The sequence below is a fragment of the Urocampus carinirostris genome, chromosome 3 (genome assembly GCF_059441175.1).
Source record: "Urocampus carinirostris isolate Australia breed hairy pipefish chromosome 3, RoL_Ucar_1.0, whole genome shotgun sequence".
Lineage (NCBI taxonomy): Eukaryota > Metazoa > Chordata > Actinopteri > Syngnathiformes > Syngnathidae > Urocampus > Urocampus carinirostris.
The window spans coordinates 38,228,616-38,254,850 of NC_142351.1; the positions used below are offsets into that span (position 1 = coordinate 38,228,616).

The following is a 26,235-nucleotide window of genomic DNA, read 5'->3' on the forward strand; positions in this document are numbered from 1 at the left end:
ATTTTTCTCTTTAAAAACGTTATCACGGTTTCCTTCGAGCGCCATTTCTAATCCTGTTGCATACAACGTTTCACCACGTTGATATCAATGAGCATATAGACAATTCTGTTCTATTCTATGCATTAAAGTAAACTCTCAACCTCCTATTGAACACACAAGAAAATCAGATGTTCATTATTTTCTAAGGAATGCGAGACAACCAATTAAAGTTTCACCTTTTATTTTCAGTTTTTTACACGTGGACTGGATACATAACATACTAAATAGTCAATAATAATGCATTTCTCTTTTTAGGTGAACTATGTAAAATTTAGTTTCAAAATAACTGATCATGCATATTTGAGGCCAACCAGCATGGGCGGGACGTGCAAGCTCGGTTCGAACATAAAACGTGTATGGACGACTTTTATCACTACTTATTCTTTCAGACAAAAAATGATAATGACGTTGGTATCCGGAAGCACGGATCGCGTAGTTCCTCCCAATAAACACTGTACATGTGCGTTTTGGCAGAAAAAAAATATTTACCCGCTAGATGGCAGTAAGACGCTTTAAGTTTAAAGCAATGGTCAACATTTTTTTTGAAACTGAGAGTTACTTTAATCCTGGCCTCCAGTTTTGAAAGGTTTGCTATTATTATCTTAGGTAATTCCTTTTGCAAAAAGTTAATACGCAACAGTAACCTGAACTGAAGGAGCAGAAGTGGAGAAAAACCTTTGCTCACCTAACAGTGTTGCTGATGAATCAATTGGCCAAATAATTGCTAAATAATGATGGTCGTAAACGGTTTGGAATCATTTTTTTTGTATGAAAAAGGAAGTCAAGTCAAGACCACTTGCAACTGATTGGACTATAAAATGATATTGACTGGTTAATTTGATTTATTGTTAAAAACACATAGGGCAAAAAACATCGGGATGTTTTTAAATGGAGTAAAGTAACAATGGGTAATATTTCACCACTTGACGCCGTGTATTTGAAGAAGACACACTACGGGGGGCCCATATTTGCAAAATATGGAAGCCTACTCCCAAAATTTCTTGCATGAGCAAGGCTACAGTTTAGCCAGTGACATGAATTGTAAACTTCTGTTAATCTTCTCTAGAACAACAAAAGACCCAGTGAGCTGGATACGCCTGGAGAGGCTGATAAGAGCCAATAGCTGGAGTTATTCAGAGCTGGTGTAATTAGCTAACTTAAGATGATAATGGGAGAAGCTACTAAAAATGCCACTAGAGGATTACAAGAGTAAACTCAAAATTTTCAACACTCGAGGACCCCTGAGACAAACATGTGAGCCATAGCCTGCAGGTAAGTGACGAACCAAAATTTTCTAGAGACGAAAACAATGGGGGGAAAAAAGTGGAAGATGCGACAGTAGCTCAGAAGGTAGAGCGCTCGTCCTGGGATCAAGAAATCGCAGTTCGAATCCTGGCTCCTCCGTGTTACATGTCGAAGTGTCCTTGTGTAAGACACTGAACCCCTAATGCCCCCAATAAGCAGGTTTGCGCCTTACATGGCTGCACGGCCGCTATTGGTAAATGTGAAGCACATTGTAAAGCGCTTTGGGAAGTCTTCATTGACTTGAAAAGCGCTATATAAATGCAGATCATTTCATTTCTAATCATAGCACTCTTGACATGCAGTTCTCAGCTGTGAACAGTAGTAAGCCATTAAGAGCTTAAAGCACCACCGAAACAAGCCACATTTGCAAAATGGTAATTCGGGCTTCTGTGATAGAAAGATGGCAGCTAAAATTTCAGCTTCTGAAAGGACGTTACAAGTTGTGTAATATAAACCCATGAGTCTATTTATTGCATAGAATATGTGTTTTTTGCTTCTTTTAGTCAATGGTGTTTTTATTAGAAAAAAAAGTATTTTTACACCACTGAGGGCGTTATATAATACAGAAAAGATGTAATTTGAAATCCAGGTTTGAATCAGGCTTCTCTCTCGCTGCCTTTTTAAAAAAATGACCAATTTTTCATTGTTCTATCTTTCTTTTTCTTTTTGAAGGACCTGCACAGTGTAACATGCACGCTCGTCAGCACATATGCCTGTCGTGCTCATGTTTGGCGGCACTGTCGAACCCAGAGAAGCGGCAGGGCAGCGGGGGCAGAGTTGGCCAAAATCGCCATTCCTCCTCCCGAATCCTATGAAAGTTTGGGTTTGCTTTGGGCTCGGTCCATCAAACAGTCAGGCTCAGGCTGGTTCAGGCTTTTATACCGGCGGGCCGGGTCGGCTGCATTATTCAGGCCCAATCTTACCTCTAACCCACGATACCTCTAACTGTAGTCTCAATTTAATGCACCTTATAGCCTGTTGTGCCTTATGCATGAAAAATATATGACAAAAGACTATTTTTGGGGGGTGCGCCATATAATCCGGATTTCGGTTCACCTGATAGTGAGGATTATAGGTAAATAAAAATGCATGAATATGACTTCTCACTGATACATTTTGTATCAAGACAGTCTTGAACACCATTAGGACGGAGGAGCATCAAACTAAAACGCTGCATGCATTCACGCTAACTTGATGAAAACATCAGTACGGTCTCCAGACAGCTTCGGCGTTTGCCGGCGAGCTACTATGACTGGATTCCACCTCCACGGCGACGCCCTCATTCGGATTGGGCAAAGAGGGGTGCAGAAGAGGGGAGCCCGTTGAGGCGTTGGTGCAAGGCGGGAGGATTTTGGGTGGGGAACGGGCGTCTCCGCCGCCACAGCCCGTCATGGAAAACTGGTAGGATCCGGCCGCCGTGGAGTAGTACACGTGATAGGGAGAGGAGGCTGCCTGGAAGGTCCGGTTCTGACTTTGCGCCGCGTTTGAGGGGTACGGCGGCGGCAGATACGTGTGGTACCTGCCAGCGGGCGTGGTTGCCATGGCGGTTGCCATGGTGATGCCGAAGGCGCCGTTGGAGACGGGGTTGTGCGGGGGCGTGTAGGTGAAGGCGGCAGCCGTGGCAGGGTAATGCACGCGAGGGTCCGAGAAGCGGCTGTCCGGAAGGGAGGGGACGGAGGTGAAAGGTCGTTCCATGGTCATCCTGGGGTCACTAAATGCTGTCAGGTCAGGACCTGGATGAGGGCAAAGTTTGGGAATTATGATTTTGTTCTGGTAATTCGAGTATAAAGTAAACCTCTGGGATAAGACGTCCCTGGCTTACAATGTTTTATGAGGCCCATCGTTAAGACATTTTCCCCACTATACGACATTAACAAAAAATGTTTTGCGTGTCCAAAATCGTTAAAAGAAAGAAGTTCTAACTTTGCAGTGTTTGTGCGTATGTAGAGTTACGCCTCTGGTCGGCTATTGGTTTGTGTCACAGCATCATGAAAATGTTGATATGCGATCCGCTGCACTCCATTCCACAATGCCTTTCTCTGTTTTTGTCAAGTTCAGAATCTTGTGTACTTAGTAATGGCTCTGACATAGTGTGCCACAAAACAGTATTTTTCTCTTATATTCATTACCCATGGGCTCAAGACGTGCAGTTATGGTAAAGGGAGAAGCAAAAACATCATAACCATCTTTGAATAGATTAATGTTGTTGTGAATTTATTCGGCCCGCTGCACTCCATTCCACAATGCCTTTCTTTCTTTTTGTCAAGTTTAGAATCTTGTGTATTTAGTAAAGACTTTGAGATAGTGTAATACAATATTGTATTTTTCTACTGTATTTATTAGCCATGGTCCAAAGACGTGCAGTGATGTTAAAGGGAGAAGCAAAAACATCCTAACAACCCATCCCCCACCTTAAAATGGATTGATGTTATTGTTGTGAATTTATTTGGCACCATGCTCTCCGCTGCCAAGAGTTTTGGACACAGTAAGACACCGATCTTTTCCTCATCCATCGCCACGTTTTGTGGTATTTCCCTGTCTTTCTTTCTTGTTTCTTTATCTCATCTCTGTTTCTCTCGGCCTGTCTCCTCATCCCTGTGAAATATTGTTTTCTTAGCTTAACTTAAGAGTCTGCTATGCTTCATGTCTACGTTTTACACTGTGTGCAGAGCGCTGATGCTCAATGTCAACAAAACTTCTCCACAAGTGCACTCTCTGCAAATGAGAGCGCTACTGCCTACTAACGTAGTGGGAGAGCAATTGCACTTTATTCTCGATCTGTTAAAAATAAAAATCCTACAAGGCCCCGTTGATAGAGCCTTACTATTTGAGAAACGCTAGATTAGTGTAAGAACATTTTTTACGGGTATGGCAAAAAATGTCTCCTCCTCCATCTCCGTCCACCTTCTAACTCTATTGCACTGGCAAAAGTAACGTCACATCCAAGATAAAGGACATTTTATTTTTCCTTGAAAACATTTATTTATAAAGTTATTTTATCATTTAAACGTATATTGCATATAAAAAATAGTTATTATATACCATTTTGTTTTTTAAATTTTTCTCTCCCCCACCGTACCACAATTTCACCTCATGGGTCATATCCCGGGGGTCTACAGTTAAAGAAATGGTTTTACCTGTAAGACGCGAGGACAGGTCGCCTAGTGATGAGCGGCTTGGTGAAAGCGGATTTGTTGAGTGGATGCTCGGCGTGGTTATCTGTCCGAGATAGGGATAGGATTGGTCGTAGGACCACGACGGAGGCGATTGCATCTGTCGCCCTTCTAAGACAAAAAAAAAATGAAAACATAAACAGATCAACAAAACACACAAAGATATTTCTTTATTTTCAAACATATCAGGTAGGAGGTTAACGTCACATAAATATTTGCCAAGTAAGGATAGTAACTGATTACTTGATTTCATTTTCATTTCAAAAGTACCTAGGTTATATAATTATGTTTACATTTGTACGATAACAAGAACAAAACTGGTTTTGTCGACCACACTGGAAACTTTTAATAATTATCAAAGAAATTAAACAAAAAAAAAGACAGCCTCTTATTTACTATTTCATTTATCAAGAATGTGCTTTGTATCATGTGAAAATATGTAGTAAAAATTGTATTTTATCTTTTATTGAACGTAAAATCCAGCCAGAGTCTGCAGCCAAATGACTAACATTAGTGGCTAGAGAATTCAGATTCAGATTCGGATTCAAATATACTTTATTGTCATTCTAGTACACGTGTATACAGAACGAAATGTTGATACATCTGACCCGCACAGTTTCCTTGAATGTACAGATATAAATAAAATGTTGTATTGAGTTGGGAAAAAGAGAGAGAAGGGAAAAGTGTGGGGTGTGGGGGGTGTCTAAGTGCTAAAAGTAATGGGACAAGAAACTTTTGCAAAATGGTCCTTCAGGCTTCCAAGGAGGTAAAATGATAGGCCAAACAAGTCAGCTTCTAAAACTTTTTTTTAATAACAAATGTAAGGTCCCAGGGCGCCAGGGGACTGATAACCTGATTAGGCACGCTTGGTAACCATTACAATTCCAGTATTTAAGGACAGCTTGGACAGATTATCAGTTTCAAATCGGGGGAGTTAGTGGTCGTCGGCACCACTCTTCTAGAACCCTTGATGTCTTCTTTATGAATAAGTCAGACTTTGTATTTAACCAGCCTAGCATTTTTAATGACTGTTTGTTTCTTATCATTCATTTATTCAAGTTTCTTCCTCCATGGAGCACTTTTTGTAACTTCCCTTGTCCCCATTAAAGACTGTTAGTTTGACTCGTAAGTCCCCACTTGGATCCTCCCAGCCTATTACAACAGAAATATTCTTAACCAACAAGTCTTAATAAAACATGTTTATAAAATGTGTTTTTCTTATTATTTGAAACAATGTTGCTGTTTTTTTTTTTTTTTTTTTTTTAGAAAATTAAATATTTTTAAACCCCTGGGGTGAAAATGCAATACACACTGAGGCTTTAAATGACTTTGTCTGATCATAGTGAGTAGTATTTTTTATCTATTGATAACTTCCTTGTCGTTGACGTAAGACTGGCTTGGAGTTACACAATAATAAATTTGTTCCGTTTTTGTCGGACAATGATGCACGTGTTTTAGATTTAGCATAAGTTTTAGTTTACATTTGTTTGCGTCATTGTCATGAAATAAAGAGGAAACAATACAGTCGCTAAGCAGCTCTATGAGGAACAAGATTTAAAACTGAAAAAATGAAGTTTGATGTACCCACGCTCGTAATCCCATACGGTATCGCAGTTTACTTTTCGTTGTTTTACTATTTCATGGATTTTCATCATGCATTGGTTTCTGCATCCTCATTTGCTAAACAGTCGCACTGCCCCTTTTATCCCTGTGTCTACCTGTGTGTCAATAAGGTTGCGGTCTAAATTATACAAAAACAGCTTAATAAGCCTAAACTACTTACATGCAAAGCTTTTTCAATTTGTGTTTCTCTAAAACCCATCATGTCAACAAAAAGCTCTGGACCCACAAAAGCACCAAAAGGCAGAGGATGATGCTTTCTATCGATAAAGTTGGACTTCTCAACATTTTAAAAGATGGTATAAGCATTTTTACCCCAAATTTTTGTTTTCCAAATATGGTCGACATGATGGCGACATACCATCTAAAGTAAGGATAGTGTCCTAAAATTATTTTCAACGCTTTCATCATAACTTTTAATTGAACAACACTGAACAAACATTGCTTTAACACAGTAAAATGTAGGCTGTGTAAAGCTTATAGTGTAAATTTTTCCCCAGAAAAGACTCAAAATATAGCTATTAGTAGCTAAACCCCCGGTAACTAAAATTAAAACATCCTTAAGTAAAAGTTCCTGAAGTTCAATATTTTTCTGTGGCCGCCATGATTTTGCAGAACCACTTTAATACTCCTGGCCATAGATTTTGCCAGAGCCTCACAAATTGCCACTGGAATGCTCTTCGACTCCTCCATGAAAACATGACTGAGCTGGGCGATATTCAAGATTTGACCCTTGGTATACCAGCAAGATTATTTATAAAATAATAATTTGCCAGTATAGAAGTTATTTGTAGAAAAATAAAAGAACGTTTTTGAAATACAGTGACTTCATTTGTTAAACAAATGCTTGAGCTTGTAAATTGGGTTTGTTCTTCGGTTTCAATGTAAATGACAATATTTAATAGATAAATAAAGGTTTCTACTTTGCATGTTTTGACAATTCTGGTTGATGGAACGCAACTCCTGTGCAAAACAAAGGGCCACTGTATTTGTGTGTAATGTTTAGTGTGGTTTTAGTTCTTACCTGTTGTCATCTGGCTGTGGGCAGGGCTTGAGAAGGTGGCTGAGTGCAAAGCGGCCGTGGACTGTCGTGCATTGCAACTGGAGTTCTGATGATGATGATGATGGGGGTGAGGGTGATGAGGGTGATGAGGGTGATGAGGGTGATGAGGGTGATGATGATGCGGTGGAGTCACTCTCATGGAGCTGCGCCTCAGCTGCTCCAGTTCCGTCAATCTCTCAGAAAAGGCCAAAGAGCCAGGTTTGATGTCGTCCATCTTCTGGCGATGACCTAGAATGCATTTTGTGACTCATTGATCGATTTATTAAATCAATTACTGGTTAAAAAATCGAAAGCATTCTTACTGTGCAGAGTTTGCAAGTGTACAGCGACCCCTAGAGCAAACAGTGGCCAAATGTAACATTTGCCATATGTAGCATTTCTGTATCTATTTTGCTTTATAATAGATACTCTTATGTACAGCCAGGATAATGCAAAATTATAAGAATAAGCGATATAATTTTCTCAGCCAAGGCATGTGTGCCATTCAGTATTGAAGCATTTATATAAAGTTAGAGGTTACGAATGTTCATATTATATGCACTTTCTGCAATATCTACGTCAATATGGTGCTCATAACAATAGATCGTTGCAATAGTTATAACGTCATTACTGATCAATCGATCGATAAAGTCAAGCTCTTGTCTCTTCACCACTACTTTTTAATTACCGATTACATTTTCATGTTTACAGAAGCTGTATAATTTTATTGGAATTGTAAATAAAAATCAAGACACACAAAACACAAAACAACTGGATTTTGAGATTTTTTCTTCTGAATATATCATGCAGTAGTAAAAAAAATAGCAGTATTGTCTCCAGGTGAAAGGTATTATCGATTATCATTATCAGTGGGTAATAAGGTATTCTGTTTTTATCATTTAACACGTGCACAGGAGATCACATGGGATACCAGTTTGTTATTTTGAATATAATGGCACCCTGTAGTTTTGACTATCATGCACTTCACATCATTGTCTCGGTCAAACATATTGCTGTGCTTTGACCTCCACATCCTTTAGGGCGGATCTGCTTTGTAACCTAAAATATTTAATAAAAATAAAGCTCAGTAGAGGCTTTTTAAAACAGGTTGGAATTTCTTAACTGGGGTTTGGGTTCTCCTCTGTTTTTATGATGGTCTCCTAAACTATAAACCTATCAGTAGAAAATACAATGTATCATACATCCCTAAAATCTATGAATAATTGCCTGTGTCCAAAAAAGGTATATCATTGCCCAAATAGTTGCCACAAGATAGCAGCAGTATAACATTTTCTGTTGACTGGCCTTTGTTTAGGGTATGGCAGGGGTCGGGAACCTTTTTGACTCAAAGAGCCATAAAAGCAAAAAATATTAATTTTATTTTGGGAAAGAGCCACATCATATATTATGAGACAAATTTACTAAATTGCTAAACCCGCGCCCCAGACAAAAGCTTAGTCTTCAGCACATTTATTTTTGATGATTTGATAAAAATTATGAAAAGAGAATAATGCCAGAGCCCCTGTCCCAAATTCAACAAACAGACCACTTTAAACTTGTCTCTTTCTTGCAATGACTCAAGATCGGTTAAACTCCTTTTGACCCTTTTTTTCATACATATTGGTTTCAAAACCAGATGCAAGCATTTATTTTGTAAAAACGTCACAACATTCTGAGAATAGGGAGCCTTATGTGCTTACCTTTGGCGAGAGATGGGAGGGAATGCTTGTACTTTTTGCATAGCTCCACCCATCCCTCCCACTCACCCAATCAAAAGACTAAGTTCTCTTCCGGTGTTTTGGCGTATTTACAGTTTTGTGGATTCATCATAAAGTATCTGAACACTGAACACAGATTATATAGTGAACTTTTAAATAAAGGATTCTTTAGCGTTGTACAGCCAAAACGAGTTTTTTTCCCCCCTTTTTTTGTGTGACACCTTGACTGTAAATTGTAGTGAAAAACGTGCCCTATATATACTGCGAAGTGTTTCCTTTGCATTTAGCTTTGGTTTGGCTTTACGTGTACCTGAATAGGATAGACAATCTCGGTTTTGAACAAGATGGAGAAATTTTGCATGCAATCAAATTGGTCTCTGAGCCATAGGTACTCATAGAAAGAGCCATATATGGCTCGCGAGCCATAGGTTCCCGACCCCTGGGGTATGGCATATAAGCTTCAGCAGCTCTGGCCACTTACTTTTCCCAAAGAAAATCAGCAATACGGTCATTTTATTGGGTATGAGTTGCTAGTAAGACAAGTCAAACCTAAACTTAACTCAGGCTACTATTGGTAACCCCTAAAATAACAACAAACTTTATAAGTTAATTTAATAATGCATTTATTCCAAGAAATGACCACTCAAAATACATTAAAATTGATATATAAAAGAACGCTAAGGGATGCCAAACGATGCTTGCTTGGTTACTCACGTCGTGGTTCTCGGGGCCCGTCCACGGTGATTTTGATGGCCCTCTGGTACGTGGCCACCTGAGAGGGGTTTGTGAACACTGTGATTGACAGGGTGAAGCTTTTTCCTGGGACAAGTGGAAAGAAACCAAGAGAACATGTCAAATAGGTTGGAGAAAAAAAAAGATTTTTCCATTGGAACAGTGTTTCTGAACTGCTTTGTTGCGACCCATAAGTTGATCTTTAGCATTATATTCCCCCCCAAAATAACTGATGGTCAATTCCACTCTTTAACAGTAGATGGCAATAATGCCGTGCAGATGTGAGTTGACACCTGTCGTTTTGCACCACAGAAAAAGAACGCTAAAGTTGAGCTTGACTATGCAGATACAGATGAGAATATATGAGATATGGATTATATTAAATTGAAGACAAAGCCACTGAAGTGTTTTGGATTTCATTAAAAATCCAGCAAATTTAGCGTTAAAGGGGCAGTGTCTATTTTTTCACCACAGTATTATGTTGTGCAGCCAGAAACAAGTGCTATAGAAGCACAAATAATATTACAAACTACAGAGACTTTCATTTTCTTTACCCAGCCTTTACCCAGGATTTTGAAGCAGCAATATGGCCAAAAATGATGTCAGCTCCTGTTAGGTGAGGCTTATGGTAGGTGGAAAAAAAAATAGAATTTCATTACTTACAAGTAAAAACAAATGCAAGTTTGTATAATATTTACCACTAGAAGTTGCAAAACAATAAACACTGTCCCCTGAAAAGGAATGTGATTGCTAAAAGTCACTTTGGTTTCCCTTTTTTTTTAAACTTGAATAGATTATACAATCTCTGCTTTGACCAACACAATATTTTTATGTAATAAATTTGAGAAGTGGAAATATTTTGAGAGATTTGTGTGACAGTTTATAATTAGGGCTGAATGGTGGTTCCTGGGGTCAGACCAGTTGAGAACCACTGCTTTGGAATATGCAGCTTCAATTTTAATAGCAATCACAATCAGTCAAAACATACATTAATGTCATGGTTGCCATGGCACCCAATTGGCCGCACCCGTGTGTGTCACGGTTGCCGTGGTGCCCAATTGGCCCCGCCCGTGTGGCGCCAGGTGCGGCTCGTTGAGAGATTGGATTTCTTTCTATTCAAAGCTCAGCGCTCTCTTGCTTCGGTTGTCTGCCCGTCAAACGAACTTGTGCCCCACAAGACGTGGGTTCTGACTCGGTCCTCTTTTGCTGTTGGTATTTCAAGTCCGGTTTGGTTCCTGTTTATTTTTGTCCTGTTTAATTTCGGGTTCCAGTTTTGTTTCTGTCTGTTTTTGTCCTGTTTTTTAGTTTCTCCAGTTTTTGATCCTGTCTAGTTTCTCCTGTTTATTTTCTTAATCCTGATTTGTTATCTGGCTTCCCCTCTTTCCACGCCAGAATGGCTGCCTAACGTGCATGACTCACCATTTCCCGTAAAATAAAGGCTTGTGTGAGAACGTCACGTGATTAGGTCCTGATCCTGTTCCGGTTCTTGACACATTTATATATTATAGATGCATACATATATATGTATATTTTTAATTTTTGCACATGCATCTGATTTTGTTAAAGAAGCAGAAGCGTACCTCTCCCGCTGCGTCCAACAAATCGCAGGTCATTGAATCGAGCCACTTGGTTTTTGATAGCGGCCGTTGCGTTGCGGAGCTCGGCCGAGTAGTTCTCGTCATTTCCTGCCATCACCGTCACCATGGTGCCGTCGGGGACCTCGCCCAATGCCACCACCTGAACACAGAAAAAGAAAAAAAAGACAATTTACATTTTTTTTAATAGATACATATTGTTTATTGTGCCAAAAGCCTGGATGGAATTCGAAAAGTTTTTACTGCTGGCTTGTGTCATCATTGCACCAACTGTCAGCTTGTTCATGATGTGCATTCAAAAACTTGCAGTTTATAGAAGTGCTCGAAAAAGTCTTTTTTCATCTTTCTTGGAGTTTGGCTTGGTGTTTGGACTGTACTTGAAGCAGGCATCTTTTTTGTCACAATTATCATTAACAAATAGAAGAAGGAGCATGAAGTCACTCTCCAGAACTGACCCACAACCCCCATCCCTCCTACCTAATGTGTTTCACCCCGAGCAGATTTGCTAAAAGTAAGATAAAAGCATACTGGAGTGGTAGAAATCACAGTATAAGGGTTCTTTGAACACAGTTGGTCATTGGCAACATTTTAGAGGAAAATATTTAACTTTCAACTTCCTTGAGGACACCTCAAATGCACCCCAACTTTAAATTGGGGGTCCACATTTTAGCTTTGGCCACAAAAGGCCTGCCCACTTAAAAAAACACACACACACCCAAAACAACTGATACAGACACTATAATACATGTTTGTGAGTAATTAGCTAAGTACTGAACGTAGCTTTTTTTGTTCAAACATCATCCTCAAGTGGTGTCTCAACTCGTGTAAAATAAATAGATATTAATGCTTAGTCTTTATGAGACAAGCACGGTACATTTTTTCTTATTACTTGAATCAATAGTGTTTTATCTGATGGAGGAAGTATTTTACACCTCAAGAGGTCACTAGACATTGGGATCAGTGCCTCTGGACTGGCAGACTGGGGTGGTGGTGCCCCTTTTCAAGAGGCGGACCGAGTGTGTTCCAACTACAGGAAAACCATTCTTTTCAGCCTCTCTGGTAAGGTATATTCAGGAGAGGAGGGTCCGTCTGAAAGTCAAATCTCGGATTCAAGAGGAGCACTGAGGTTTTTGTCAGGCCATGGAAGAGTGGACCAGCTGTACACACATGTTCCTCAAGGGTACATGGGAATTCACCTATCCGTTCTACATATATTTTGTTGACTTTCAGAAGGCATTTGATGGTGTTCCTCTGGGAGCCCTGTGGGGGGGTGATTTGGGAGTATGGCATACCGCTTATCTGGATTGTGCAGTTCCTGTATGCCCAGTGCCAGAGTTTGGGCCGCATTGCCCGCAGTAGGTCGGATTAATTTCCAGTCGGAGTTGGACGCCTACCTTTGGAGGTGTTCTGGGCATGTCCCACAGGCAGGAGCCCCTGGGAACAACCCATGACACGACAGAGAGACCATTCCCCTAGGCTGGCCTGGGAACGCCTCGGGGTCCCGCTAAATGAAGTGGTTGGGGATAAGGAGGTCTGGGCTTCCCTGCTGAGGCTGCTACCCCCATGACCCAACCCCAGATAAGCGTAAGAAAATGGACGGATGGATGGATGGGGGTTACTCTATACTACACACGAGACTTTAATAAATCCGAATAACTCATCTTAAGAAATTGTTTGTTTTACTTTTTTGTTGTACAGTATTAGGTAACAAAAATCTATAGAAAATATCACATGCTGTTCTTGATCTACTTGCATACACATGAAGCCCATATGGTAAATAAAAACAACCTTGGATACATTAGAATGCAAAATCAATACCAATAATCTGTTATCAGGAAGAGGTAAGCGACACTTCATTATCGTCCTAAACACCACAAGTGTGAGAGCAGGCAAGCGTGAGTGCCGCCAGACAGCTAATGCAACAAAGCCGCTAAATGAGTCGGCTAAAAGCCACTTTTGCCACAATTGCATTTTTGCCTGAAAGTGCAGAAGAGACGCGAAAAAGTGTCAACAGGATGTAACCGGACCATTATTCCATGAACATATTTAAAATCCCATTAGGACAAATGCCCAGTAATTGCTTTGTTTTTGGTGTGATGTCATTGAGAAAAGGTGCATGTATTTTTTGTTCAAGGGTGAGGATTGTCATGCCCTTTGAAAATGTCCTTCCTTTAATTGCTTTCTTATTTTTGATAATAGTCCCAATCAGTGATTGGTTAGGGCCATGCAATGTAGAAAGCGTAGCCACTTATGTGCTTCATTCGTATTTCTTGATATTTGTAAGCTTTGTTTCCAATATAATATTTTTGCTTCCATGGGACCAATAACAAATAGATAAAGCACAAAAAATACAGTAAAGCAGTAAACTTTTTTTATCGAGAAAATAATTCACATAGACTATGGATGAAGATTTACTGTACTTATACAATATGCACATAAAATATTTAAAGTGGAGAGTCTGAGACATTTCATGGAACTCGTGTCGCGACTACTGCAAAACTGAACAATGAGCATGAACAGGACAGCAGTCACATCATCAAGATGTATCTTAAAGGTACAGCATGTTTACGGGGATATGGACAGGTTATGCAAAAATCGTATCTTAAATTACATTTCTTTTGTCTTTTATTAGCATATTTGGTATTGGAGTAATCCAAGAGTAAATGAAAGTAATCAAGTTAAAGTAACCCTACCCAACCCTGTGTGTATATATATATATATATATATATATATATATATATATATATATATATATATATATATATATATATATATATATATTTATATATAACAGATTTACAAAAATAAAATTGTAAAATACAAACCAATTTTAAATTTTTAAATTTTTATGCACTACACAGAATACCTGAAAATACAAAAATAAATAAAAATAAATCATTAACTCTTCAGTTCTATAAATAAAAAATATATATTCACAATGGGCAGCACTTCGGGGCAGTGGTTAGCGCTTGTGCGGCACAGTTCATGTCTCAGGAACCTGTCGTGGGTTCAAATCCAGCTCTGGACTTCCTGTGCGGAGTTTGTATGTTCTCCCCGTGCTTGCGTGGGTTTCCTCCGGGCACTCCGGTTTCCTCCCACGCTCCAAAAACATGCATTTCAGGTGAATTGGCCGGTCCAAATTGTCCCTAGGTGTGAATGAGCGAATGAGCTGTCTGTCCCTGTGTGCCTTGCGACTGGCTGGCAACCAGTTCAGGGTGTCCCCTGCCCACTGCCCGGAGATGGCTGGGATGGGCTCCAGCCAACCCCCCCCCGCGACCCTAATGAGGATAAGCGGTATGGCTAATGAGATGAGATGAGATATTCACAATTCTATTTTAACCAATTTAGACACAGATCTTCTGAAAACATTCCAAAAAATTACATTAAAAAAAGAAAAACAAAAAGTAAAAGATCAGCAGACTCTAAGATTGCAAAATGTAATGCACTCTGCTTCGGAGCAATCAATATGATTAAAATATGTCCAGATTTGGCTCTATTTCCTGTTTTCTATTAATACAGTACTTTCTTTCTTTGTGTGTCTTCTGCATTGTACTCCGTTATTAAAACTTTCCCTTGTTAGTGATCAAGGGTGATATTGAAGCTTAGCGTGCATTTCTGAAACAGAATGGCAAATTTTATGTCAGTTTGTAGCTGCCCATTGACACAAAAAGATCATAGATCATAGATCGGAACAGTGGAAAATAGCACAGAGTTTGTGCTAGCTGCAAGATAGCATTATTTGAGTCATCATAGCTGACAAAAAAAACAACTTTCTTTTGAGTGCTGTTGGATTTCTTATTAAATTAAAAAATTGGCCATGACTGTGCTTGAAAAGTGCTTGAATTTGGCCACGAAAAATGTGTCTGATCCTGAAAAGAAATGATAGGATTTATACTTTTAATGCATTAATTTATTACTGAATAACTATTGATTTTTTTTTGTTTATTTCATCAAAATATAGCGTTCAATTTTGGTAGTAAAATACAGTTTGAAAACTCAATTTCGCTCTCCAATTTTCTCTATTAAAAACTACATGTTACAGCCATTTGACTTAAGACACTCCTCTGCGGGCATTTAATTGCACAAAAAAAATTCAGGTGAGAATAAAAACCTTCTTTTTCTGTGTTCCAACTCAGATTGTTCAATGTGAGTAGCACAGTGATTATTCCAGTTTGGGACAAAACTTCAGTGTGTTACCTTTCAAAGGAGACAGAAACCGTCCATATTCTCCAAACGGTTCAAGAAGAGCATTCATTTACTTTGTGTATTTCTTAGATTGGGATTTTAGGCAAATCTTACAGGAACGTTAGGTGACTAAGTTCTTCCTAAATAAATGAAAATGGGCTCCCTAACCTTAAAAGCAATCGGCAGGGTTTTGTTGCACCTCCAGTGGGTGGGCAAGACAGAACAAAGGAAGTTGGGACTATCCGTCTTCACCAGCTCTCCTGGATGATCCGACAGAACCTGTAAAAAAATAATCCTCTAGTAATCCCTTTCTGTATCGCGGTTTACTTATTGCAGTTTTGCTACTTCGTCGATTTTCATTGTGCATTGCGCATTGTTGTACATTCTGGTTGGCTAAACAGTCACCCCGCCCCTTACTGTATGTGTCTGTGCGTCAATGATATTGAGATGGAGTTGTACGCATATGTGAAACAGCTTGACGAACCTACATTCGGGACAGTATGTGCAAACCTTTTGCAATTTCAAGTTTCTCTAAAAGCCGTCATGTCAACAAAACGCTCTGGACTGACAAAGGCATGAAAAGGCAGAGGACGATGCTTTCTCTCGCTAAATAGATTAGACCTCTCTACCTGTTTTACTTGCTCTGGAGCCACATGCACAGACTATTTTCGTTTTTTTCCATCCTATATGGCTCTTTCAACATTTTAGGTTTCCGACCCTTGCCTAACGGAAAATGAAAATGTACTGTCCTGAAACCGTTTCCGGCCCTTAGTGCAATACAAGCAGCAAGACTAATTTTCAAATTATAATTTGACCATACAGAAAAAAAAAATTCTAACGTACTGTTATTTGTTAAGCATATGCTTGAGCCTGTAAACTGGGTTTGTTCTTTGGTTTAATGTATATTACACTATTTGACAAATAAATAAGTACAGGTTTGTACTTTACAGGTTTTGTCTATCGCGGGACAATTTTGGAACGCAACCCCCATGACAAACTAGGAATTTCAATTCTTTCTGTCGAATAAACCCGATAAAACCATTGTGACATTTTCCACCTACCATGTCCCGATCAGCCATTCGCAGCTTGCCCACCAACGATGCCCCTCCTCCTGCCTCTTGGGCTCCCAAGGCCTCGGCCATCTTCCCCCCTGAGGCAAGTGTGGTGGACGGGGGAGTGTAGCGCCTGCCCGGGCAAGGGTCTGCCATAGAAATGGATTGAAAATTCATTGTTTATAAATAACCAGCAAAAACAGGAAGCACGATCAATATACAAACGTGGAGGGATTTATCTGAGATACAGAAAAAAGTCATGTTGCAGCTCATGTATGTAAGATAAAAATGAGAAGTCAGTGTATTATCGGTTTCAAAACAACTGATACAATGGGTTTCATCATGACATCATTCGTATTTAATAATTGTCATATTTGGCGGATACAAGAGTGGGTGTAATATGCCCAATATTTTTATTTCATTTATTATCATGACCACTTGTATTCTTTATATTGTTGGTTTTATCCTTCTTAATATGATTTACATTTTTATATCATTTTTCTGCATTATTATTATAACTATCAATATAGTTTTAAATGTTATATCAATTACCATCTGTGTCATTATCATCACTAAAATTACTATTGTTAAAATTATTATTTTAGTGTATCAATCCATTTCCTGAACTGCTTAGCCTCACAATTCAGGGTATTCATATTTGTATTACTATCACTACTATTATCAATATGCATTAAATTATCATTTCATATATTATTTGTATTATTATCATAATTGTTATCACTATCAACACTGTATATTAGAATATTATTATCGTCATACCCTACTATTACTATTGTTTAAATGAGTCAAATGATGATTTTGTATATTATGATTATCATCACTATTATCATTATAATTCAAATGTTTATAATAACTGTTATTTGCATTATCATCACTATTAGTCATAATATTAAAACGCCTTTAAGGACACTTGAAGTGGCTGTACGCAAAATATGAAACACATTACAACGGTTTAAATTATTATTTTTGTTATAACTTGTATCATTATTGTTGTTATTATCATCATCATCACAATTATCACTATGATTTAAACTATTATTTTAATTCGTAGATATAACCAGTAAAATAATTAATACTTGTCTAGGTAAATTCAATACTGTATGATTAAAATAATAATAATTTGTATTATTATCATATTCGTCATTAGTATCACTTTAGTTTAAATTATACAATTACAATTTGTATTGCTAATATTATTATCATCACTGTATTATACACTATTATATTAATTATCATTTGTATTATTATTATTATTATTATTATTATAGTCATTATTATTATGTATTTTCTATTTATTTCTTCTTACTATTAGCACTTTACATCACTTATAATTTGTATTAATATTATTTTCACTAATATCACTATACTTCAACTTCTAACATAAACGTATTTGTATTACAATAATAACTATTGTATAATCAGTGTTGTTTAGATGATTATAATATACATCATTTGTAATAGTATGATGTTCACCATAGTTTATATTATTGTAATTATTATCATTGATGTTATGATTATTATTATGTGTTTCTATTTTGTGGGATGAGGGGATCTAGTAAAAAAGGGAAGGTGTAGGCATGAGCTTTTTTGGTGTGTGTGATTAGGCTATTTATTTTTATAAAGCGTGACAATGAGATTCCTTCTTAACCTTAAGCAACATTGAGACCATACATCCTGCTTTAACTCAATTTAGTAGCCTACTATTTTCATCCTTAGTCGCTTCCAATCGAAAAGAAAACCATAAACTTTTGCAAAATATGTAATGTTCTATTTTGTGTCAATCTGTAGATGCACTTTTATTTTTTTGAAACTACTTCAATACTAATCTTCATAACAAGAAAAATATATGTACCGTATTTGGCGTCCCAAAGGAAGACCATTTGTGCGATTCTTTTTCGTCCAATTTCCCTTTTTGTGTCTTCTTGCCACCGACAAAAGTTTCAAAATAAAATAACTTTCTTTAGTTAAAGTACTCCACTCTGATCATAAAAAAATAAATAAAAATTGAAAGTAGTGACAAATATCTCCAAAAGCTTGAAAAAGAAGATCTCGCTTCAACACAAAAACATGTTGGAGTGTGCGCGCACGCGGGTGTGTCGGCGTGCGTGCGTTCACGTGCGCGTCCTCCGCGTAAATGACTATAGAGGTTCGCAGCGTTCATTTTTTTCCGCCCGTGTCACATCCGGACAAGTGTAGCGGTCGCAGCTGATTGGTTACTTGGTTAGTCAGAGCGAAGATGATTGGCTAGTTGCTGGAACTGGACCAGTCAGTATGTTGTCCGCTTGCAAGTGTGTGGGCGATGTTGTTTTTTTTTAGATGAGGTTTGCAAATTTCTCCGAACACTTTTGTGGGCGCTCGTCAAGAATTAAACTTTTTATTTTTATATATATAAATATATACAGACATGAATTCAGCTATATATTTATGTTTTTAATACATATGTAGATATCGAAATGTTTTGAATTCCCATTTCCTTGTATTTTTTTCCAGTTAGTTACTGTTTTCTCAAACCCTTTATTATGTTTCTCGGCTCAGACTTGAAATTGTCAAAACTACATGATCAATCCTCGCAACATTGTATCACAAGCCCACATCCAAAAAGCAGTTGCATTTTTTTTACATCTTTACATCTCCGGTGTTTCCTACATTATCAGCTGCATCCACCATGTAGGTTACAATGGAATATCATGGATCACTATTCATACATCCGTTAGCAAGCATTAAGCCACGCCCACCATAGTTACGGTGTTAATGTATCATAAGCGGCGCAAATATGGCGACCGAAACAACAGCAAGCGTCTCTTTAGTCGATATAGCTGATTGCATGATCCGGAAGAAATGATACGGCTATGCTAATTTATTTCAAAGGTCTGTATTATATGCAAATGTATGGAAATATTCTTTTTTTTTTTTTTTTTTTAATGTATAAATACTTGCTTATACTGTGTGTGCAGCACAGTGGCACAGTGGTTAGCACATGTGCGGCACAGTTCTGAGGTCATGAAATCAAACCTCCTGTGTGGAGTTTGCATGTTCCCCCCGTGCTTGCATGAGTTTCCTCCCACATTCCAAAAACATGCATTTTTAAGGTTAATTGGCCGGTCCAAATTGTCCCTTTGTGTGAATGACCGAGTGAAATGTCTGACCCTGTGTGCCCTGCGACTGGCTGGCAACCAGTTCAGGGTGTCCCCTGTCCAACGCCCGAAGATAGCTGGGATGGGCTCCAGCACCCCTGCGACTCTACTGAGGATAAGCGGTGCAGATAATGGATGGATGGAAGGATGGCTGTTTATACTGTTCAAACTCTTAGCTGTTATTCATTATTCACTGTCTTACTACTGTAACAAAACAAACTTCCCCATTTTTGGACGAATAAAGGATTATCTTATCTTATCATAAAGTTATATACATTGCATCAAGGTGTCCAAAGACACTAACCTTGTAAAGGCAGATGCATGAGAAAGTCAAAAGCCCCGAACAAACTACCCTACTCATAGAAATTGATTCCGATTTGACACTCTTGCTGCAAATGTAAAGCAGGGTATGTACTCTTTATTGTTTTCCCTTCTAACAGACCTTAATGAGTTTTTGATATGTTACCTCACTCTTATTTCTTTGTACATCTAATGCTGTAAAAGAAGAAAAGTTTTCTTTTGGCTTTAATTGCAGATAACCTTTTCAGTTCATAACTTACGATAGAACAAACACATTCCAGAATTTTTAAGGCATGTCCAGGATTTTATTTCATGGTAATATACCAAATTAATGTGGCAAGGTGGAGCTACACTTCATGCTAGGTTGATAGGGTGCTGTGTTAAAACCGACCCAACAGTAGTGTAAACTTCAATATAATAATAACAAAACACCTACTGTGGAATAAATAACTTTGTTCCGGTTATCATCAATCATCTTCACGATCAGTCGAACGCGAGAGTGCCCACATGCCTTTATCCACTTCAAACACTTCTCCAAATTAGTTTTTGGCTGAGAAAAAGGAACAAACCTAACCCCTAAAAATCGTCCTGGATACCTCTATTCAACGTTACAAGTGCCCTGGACACATCGTCGAACCATTTATGATACAAAACACTCTACTTGCAAATGTTTCAGGCTAAAAAGCTACCCTCAGAACTAAGTAAACTCGTACCACTGTTCAAGCATGTGAATCACATGTGATACAAAGAAGGACGACTTAAATTGGCAACCACCAACCGTCGTCATCCTCAAATTCTAATTGGCTGAGAACAAGCTCTGTCAGATCCATTAATTGAATTGTCAAACCACCCCCAACTTTTAATCACTAGTTCATTTCAAACGCCTTTACATGTGAAATGTTATCAACATATGTCATGTGTGTGCTCATGTCTAATCATTTTCATTACGTATTTTCTACATCAGACTTAAATTAGTCATTTGCTACCAGGTGAACATCTTTCTCTTAAAATAGTGTGCTCACCCATATTCCCTTCATGGGGCCCTACAACACAGAACCTCTTGTCAATTTTTAGACACATTATACAATGACCTCATTTCTTAACACCACAAGATCAGAGTGAGGATAACCTGCCCAAATTTGTAAAAGTTTGGGACATTGTGAATTTCCACCACTTCAATATTATTAGTGAATGGTTAGCAACTCATACCTCAATGGTAATGGAATTCCTCTCCCCATGCTCCCCATTCCTCAATCCAATTAAATATTTTTTTTCTCCACATGGAGATAGTGTATAATCGCCAGTCTCACCCTGAGATTTACACTTCTGGAGGCCCTGAATGTAGCATGCAGTGACTTCACAGCAGATGTCTCCAGAGGCTGGTTAAGGCATTCAAGACGTTTATTTCCACGCTGGACAGCAAAAGAGAACATTTCTTGTGACACGAATGAAATATTGTGGACAGACGGAGAAGAACGTAAAGATTTGTAGAATGGGGGCGTGGGGCTGTAGGTTGTCCCAACAACACTCCAAGTTCTGTTGTGCCAATTGTTCTATGTCCACATTCATAATTCGCTTTTTGTTTGTTTGTTTTCTTTTTGATATTCCGTGCTGACTTTTGATTTCCGTATTGTAATGACATGGTCCGTCAATAAATTGCATAAACTGTATTGTAAACTGAGTCTTGTACAAGTCTGTTGCAATCAATCCCACATAGTCAAAGGTTTAATTTAAAACTGTCATTAAAACATGGCCAGCATTAAAGCCTTCCTCCAGAATTACTGTTACATTGAGAACATGACTAACCAATTTGACTGTACAGTCCGTACAAAATGATAAAAAGACTGCACTGATATGTTTGTTGACACGGATATTTGATTTTGAGTGATTGACAAATAATCGTCCATAAAAAAACTGGCTTTTGCAGGTAATCTATGGTGTTTTGCTACTTGCTCGGTGTTTTGAGAAATCAAACATTGTCGAGAATTTAAAGGATAATCTTAGGAAGGTACTGAAGCAATTGAGAAAAACTGTGATATGAATTATATATTTTTGTGTAATTGTATGAAAATTAGGGTTAGGACTAGCTAAGATATTGTAGTTTTTCCCGTTTCCTAGGAAAATAAAGTAAAGTAAATAATGCTCAAGAGAGAGACAGAAAGACAGAAAGAGAGAAAGAAAGAGAGCTAGAAAAAGATGGATGGAAAGAGAGAGAGGGGGATAGTTGGATAGAGAGGGATAGATGGATAGATAAAGATGGATATATAGAGATGAAGAGAGAAAGGAATAGATAGAGATGGAGAGAGAGAGAGAGAGAGAGAGAGAGAGAGAGAGAGCGATAGACGGACAGACATACATGCTACCATACTTTTTGGATTAATAAAGCCTTTTTTCTTTCCATCTAATGTTTTTGAAAGACATACTAAATCTTTTATTTTTGGGAGGGCAAACTTCGTATTGGGTTTATCAGGGAAGTCAACATTTTATTGCCTTACAGCAGCTGTCGAAAGAGTTTTCAGAATACGCCAGTCTGGCCCTCTGGCCAAGGGGCAGTGATAAAAAATGTAAACGCCTCTTTTTCTTGTCTGGAACAAGAACTGAGCAAGATGTGATTTGCTCTCAGAAATATTTATACGCCATTCAATTTGGATTAAAAAAAAAAAACTTGTTTGGTTTAGTACCACATATATATATATATTTATATACATATATATATATACATATATACATATATATATATATATATATATATCCATATATATATATATATATATATATATATATATATATATATATATATATATATATATATTTATAATCTGTGTGTGTGTATACACACACACACACGTACAGATTTGACAATGTGTTCTGGGTTGTTTTACACAAAATACAGCAACAATTTTGTAAACTTGTATAACACAAAAATGTATTAATTTTTCAAATATTTACTCAATGTTTGTGCACATTTCCAAGAAAACAATAAAGGATATATTATAAAAAATAATTTGTTTTTAAAAATGTGTTCATATATCACAAAACAACCCCATACTAATTACAAAACGTGGTATTTTTGTTACAACACTTATGAAATAGTTTTGTTTCTTTATGACAACTTAAAAAATGTTGCGATTTTGTTCAAAAACAACTGCAAAAATATACCGGGAATTATTTTGTAAATATCAAATCAATTTTTGTATTTTTTTCCCACAGAAAAACAAAAAGAAAAAATAAACAACATTGTGTTTGCTGTTGAAAAAAAATACAAAAATGGGGTGTTTTTGTTTTTTAAAATGCGTTCAAAAATTGGGTCATTTTCTTATAAAAAAACCTACAGAGATGTGGTCATTTTGTTTAAGCCTTATTCTGAGAGAATTGTAAAAGTAATTAATATATATTGTTCAAAACAGAGCCATACTAACTACAAAATGGGGTCAAATTGTTGAAACACTTTTGAAACAGATGAGTTTGTTTATGTCAGCTTAAAGAAAAGTAGTAAGAAAATATATATTTTTTAAAAAAGGCAATACTGTCCCAAGACCACAAACATTGGACCATATTGATTTAAACACTAAACTGGTCAATGTTCGACCGAATTTGGTTCATCCATAACCAAAGTGTTTCGAACACAAAAAATATATAAGTAAAGCTCCTTTAGCGATGTAAAAAATGAAAATATATTCCAACGCATAAACTAACTACATATCTTATGTACAGTTTTAATTCTGTAAAAATGAAAAATAGGGTCATATTGTTACAACACTTGTAAAAACATGTTATCTATGAAATCTTACAAATAATTTTGAGATTTTGATCAAAACAATTGCAAAAATCATATTGTAAATATTAAATAAATGCTTGTGTCATATTAAAAACAACTTGTCCACATAAAATGGGAAATTCTGTCCCAAAACCACAAAACAAATGGACCAAATTAATTTAAAGACTATACGCAATTTGGGATATCCATAATCAAAGTCCTTTTTGTACCAAACAATTTCAATAAAGATTCTTAACTCATGTCCAAAATGACAATGCTTCTTACCCCAAAATAAAACGACACTTTTTAATGTGTTATAGATTCATTAAAAATGCAGCATATTGGTTAAAAATGTTTTGGCTGGTATGTGAAAAGTTGAAAGTTCATTTGCTAGAGAAAACAAAAGTTTCAACTTTACCAAAGATTTCGCCACCCGACCGGCCTTTTCTCATCAAGAACATGGCCAAAGAAAGTGGACCGGAACCGGAGAAAGCTCCTGAGTTCATGCCGGGATCTTGGATGAGGAGGGGAGGGAAGTTGGCTGGTCTGTTTTTTAAGAATACAATAAAAAAGACAACAAAACTTGCAAAAAAGATAAATACATTGAAATTAATTTAAAAAAAATAAGGAGATGTTCACTCGTAAAAAAGAAGACTGTCAACCTAATCTGCAGTTTTTATAGTCTTGTTTCCCCCCCCCCCCCCCCCCCCCCCCCCTGGCATTGAAAAAAACACACCAAAATGCGTAGAGCAGCCAGTCAAGCTGAATTCATTGTGGCCTCTAAAGCTCGTAGCCACAGGGGACAAGAGTCCACTTCGCCCTCAGGCCATTTCACAACTGCTAATTTCATTTTCACTTTCCACTCTTTGCTGTTGACTATTTTTTTACTTTCATTTTTTTGGATACAATGTTAGTGTTCACCTTCACTTTCTTTTTATCATGTTCTATTTTTCCATAAGTATATGTTCTCCGTACTCTTCCTTTCATGTTTTGTTCTTTTAATAGTAAGTTAGGTGGTAAGTTAATTACTTTGTTACTTCGATCGTTCCTGTCCTAACATTTTGCAGTGTGTTTCTTTCGTATTTTGGTTCAGTTAGAAATAGTCTTCTTACCTATTTTGAGTTGTCCTCTGTCATGTTTTGCTCCTTCATAGCTAATTGGTGTGCCAGCATTGTATTTCCTATGTTTGTATATTTTCATAGTCATGGCCTAATCGTTGTTCTTCTATCCACATGTGGGAATGTTCATTGTGGCATCTTATTTTCATGTTTTGTTTCTTTAGAGCTGGTTGGTGTTGCAATATTATTTAGTTGTTCTATCCACATATGAGTATGTTCCTGGCGTAATCTTACTTTCGTGTTCAGAGCAAGTTAAGGTTCTAAAGTGTCCTGCGTTATCTCCCTTTCATGTTAAGTTCAGTTAAAGCCAATTAGAGTGCTGTCATTCTATTTCATGGTCTTTTTGCCAAGGCTTTCTTATTGTTCTGTCTACTTGCGAGAATGTTTCCGAGGTCGTTTTATTTTAATGTTTTGCTGTTATAACTAGTTTGTGTCACAACATTATGTAGTTGTTATATCCATGGTTGAGTATGTTTCCGGTGTCCTTTTACTTTTCAGTTTTGTTCAGTTAGCAGTAGGTAGTATTATAACAAATCCCTTGTTGTCTTTCGTTCATATTTTGTATATTTATAACAAGATGATATTACAACATATACATGTTGTTTCCCTTTCACTGTATGTTTGGTTCAGTTAGAGCTAGTGTTCCAACATATCCTGCATCACCTTTCTTGTTTTTTTTTTTTTTTATTTGAATCTAGTTAGTGATTTACCATAATGTAGCAGTGATGCGTAGTCAAGCCTGTGTTGGAGTAGTTTTGATATTTTGAGATCTGAAGACTCTAGTAAACTTCGCTGTTCTGTTTATGTACCCTATCTGCTTCTGATTCATGTTTTTGTCTAGATTGTGGGATCTTCTTCTTCAGCCAAAACCCGATATATTTTAATCATATTTTGCTGAACACATAAAAATGGTGACGTAGTGACTGTACTTTTTCAAAAGGTGGACATGGAGTCATGGATAAAGCATGAGAGTTCGGGCCCAGATCAAGTTGGGATGTGGTGCTGTCCATGGTGCTGAAAGACATCCTGCCTTCATTCCTTCACCAAACGTGTTAAAATCACATCATCACGCTTTTTAAAAACATACAATCGGGACAAAAACAACTAAGTTTATCGAATAATAACCTCATGAATCCTTTTGTACCTTTGGTAATGCTTCCCACTAACATTGTCCACAAAAAGCTCACACAGTTTTTTTTCACAGTTAGAAACAACACACACATGCACACTATAATATATTATATAATAATAATAATAATAATTTCCTTTGTATTGTCATTCTTTGTAACAATGTACACAGAACATGTGTCGATACACCTGACCCGTTGTAGCGAGTCGATGCAGCCGCAGCCAACAGAGGGCGCCGCCATTATACCAATTAGGTATGTCTCGGCCGAGGCGCGAATATATATATATATATATATATATATATATATATATATAT

General features: G+C 37.4%; 1 protein-coding gene across 6 annotated transcripts; it reads right to left on the reverse strand.

The window, feature by feature from the left end:
* Window positions 1-203: 203 nt before the first annotated feature.
* On the reverse strand, window positions 204-24,314 carry runx1 (RUNX family transcription factor 1). Of its 6 annotated transcripts, none has more exons than XM_088331732.1 (8): window positions 24,092-24,314; window positions 16,471-16,610; window positions 15,578-15,688; window positions 11,210-11,366; window positions 9,612-9,716; window positions 7,162-7,428; window positions 4,482-4,625; window positions 204-3,077 (listed from the first exon to the last, which is right to left on the reverse strand). In XM_088331732.1, the coding sequence occupies exons 1-8, from the start codon at window positions 24,177-24,179 to the stop codon at window positions 2,548-2,550; spliced, it is 1,542 nt and encodes a 513-aa protein (XP_088187858.1). In that variant the 5' UTR covers window positions 24,180-24,314; the 3' UTR covers window positions 204-2,547. The 6 variants fall into 6 exon arrangements, with proteins under 6 accessions (XP_088187858.1, XP_088187857.1, XP_088187861.1 ...); XM_088331731.1 differs by having other exon boundaries at window positions 4,482-4,628; XM_088331735.1 differs by lacking the exon at window positions 24,092-24,314 and adding an exon at window positions 21,227-21,329 and having other exon boundaries at window positions 4,482-4,628.
* Window positions 24,315-26,235: the final 1,921 nt, after the last annotated feature.

Coding starts and splice junctions, on each gene's coding strand:
- runx1 (XM_088331731.1), bottom strand. CDS start 24,179: ATGAACTCAGGAGCTTTCTCCGGTTCCGGTCCACTTTCTTTGGCCATG. Junction 16,611..24,091: donor GTCGGGTGGCGAAATCTTTG/GTAAAGTTGAAA, acceptor TTTCTATGGCAG/ACCCTTGCCCGGGCAGGCGC. Junction 3,078..4,481: donor CCTGTCCTCGCGTCTTACAG/GTAAAACCATTT, acceptor GCCCTCATCCAG/GTCCTGACCTGACAGCATTT.